Source organism: Bison bison, unplaced genomic scaffold (assembly GCF_000754665.1).
Source record: "Bison bison bison isolate TAMUID 2011002044 unplaced genomic scaffold, Bison_UMD1.0 scf7180017864379, whole genome shotgun sequence".
In the NCBI taxonomy this organism is placed as follows: Eukaryota; Metazoa; Chordata; class Mammalia; order Artiodactyla; family Bovidae; genus Bison; species Bison bison.
Genome location: NW_011494951.1, coordinates 3,395,764 through 3,397,419, shown reverse-complemented (window position 1 = coordinate 3,397,419; position 1,656 = coordinate 3,395,764). Strand labels below are relative to the sequence as shown.

Genomic DNA, 1,656 nt, shown 5'->3' with positions numbered 1-1,656 from the left:
GTTCCCCCAGCGCGCCCCGGGCCGCGGAGACTTCCGGATCTGGAACAGCCAGCTGGTGCGCTATGCAGGCTACAGACAGCAGGATGGCTCTGTGCGTGGGGACCCAGCCAACGTGGAGATCACGGAGGTGGGCACAGGGAGAGGAGAAGGGGGACCCAGCAAACGAGGAGATCACGGAGGTGGGCACAGGGAGAAGAGAAGGGGGGACCTGCCAACGTGGAGATCACGGAGGAGGGCATGGGGAGAGGAAAAGGGGGGACCCGCCAATGTGGAGACCATGGAGGTGGGCACAGAGAGAGGAGAAGGGGGGACCCGGCCAACATGGAGACCGTGGGGGTGGGCACAGGGAGAGGAGAAGGGGGGACCCGCCAATGTGGAGATCACAGAGGTGGGCACGGGGAGAGGAGATGGGAGGACCCACCAACGTGGAGACCACGGAGGTGGGCACGGGGAGAGGAGAAGGGAAAGCCAGCCAGTGAGGACTCTGGGAGGAGGCAGAAGGGTCCAATAGAAGAGCGGTCAGCGTAGCAGGGGGAGGAGACCTCACTGAGACGAAGCAGGAAGGGGGCCCTGAGGAGACTGCAAGCCTAGGCCCCTGAGACCCCGCTCCTGCCCCTCTCCCCCCAGCTCTGCATCCAGCACGGCTGGACCCCTGGAAACGGCCGCTTCGACGTGCTGCCCCTGCTGCTCCAGGCCCCAGACGAGGCTCCAGAGCTCTTTGTTCTGCCCCCCGAGCTGGTCCTTGAAGTGCCCCTGGAGCACCCCACGTGAGCACAGAGGGGCTGGGGCAGGTGGAGGCGGGGTGGCCAGGCGGGTAAGGCTCTGCAGAGGCTGATCCCACGCCCTGATGCCCCCAGACTGGAGTGGTTCGCGGCCCTGGGCCTGCGATGGTATGCCCTCCCGGCCGTGTCCAACATGCTGCTGGAAATCGGGGGTCTGGAGTTCTCCGCAGCCCCCTTCAGCGGCTGGTACATGAGCACGGAGATTGGCACGCGGAACCTGTGTGACCCTCACCGCTACAATATCCTGGAGGTGAGGACCAGTGTGGCGGGGGTTAGGGGGGATGTGCCGGATGTCAGTAACAGGGAGAAATCTGAACACGCCAGGTCCAGCCTGCCTGCTGAACTAGAACCGAAGGTTGGGGCAAAGGGGGTTCCCACGTGTGAAGATGTAGTTATTTTTCGGGGGATGGGGGCTGGAGCTTTCATCAGTTTCTCAAAGCACAAGTGTGCATCATGTGTCCTAAGTCGCTCAGTCGTGTCTGATTATTGTGACCCCGTGGACTGTAGCCCACCAGCCTCCTCTGTCCATGGGATTCTCCAGGCAAGAATACTGAAGTGGGTTGCCATGCCCTTCTCTGGGGGATCTTCCTGACCCAGGGAATGAACCCGCATCTCTTACGTCTCCTGCATTGGCAGGCAGATTCTTTACCACTAGTGCCGCCTGGGAAGCTCTCTCAAAGGGTATTTTGACTCAAAACATGTTAAAACCCATTTTAGAGATGAGAAATCAATGGGGCCGACAAGTCACTGGCGCCAGGGTCCCTTTCTGCCCTGAGGTGCCTTTGCAGGCAGGCACATGAATCAGCCCCCAGTGAAGCAGGCGGGCCTCCGGATGGCCACCCACGCACCCACACTCCCTCCCCTCATGAGTTAG

General features: G+C 61.7%; 1 protein-coding gene across 1 annotated transcript in view; it reads left to right on the top strand.

The window, feature by feature from the left end:
* Window positions 1-1,656, top strand: part of NOS3 (nitric oxide synthase 3 (endothelial cell)) — a 19,457-nt gene that overhangs the window by 4,354 nt on the left and 13,447 nt on the right. Inside the window, exons 8-10 of the mRNA XM_010857365.1 lie at window positions 1-127; window positions 628-767; window positions 858-1,032. Of these exons, the coding sequence (XP_010855667.1) occupies window positions 1-127; window positions 628-767; window positions 858-1,032 (442 nt within the window). The remainder of the gene's footprint in view (window positions 128-627; window positions 768-857; window positions 1,033-1,656) is intronic.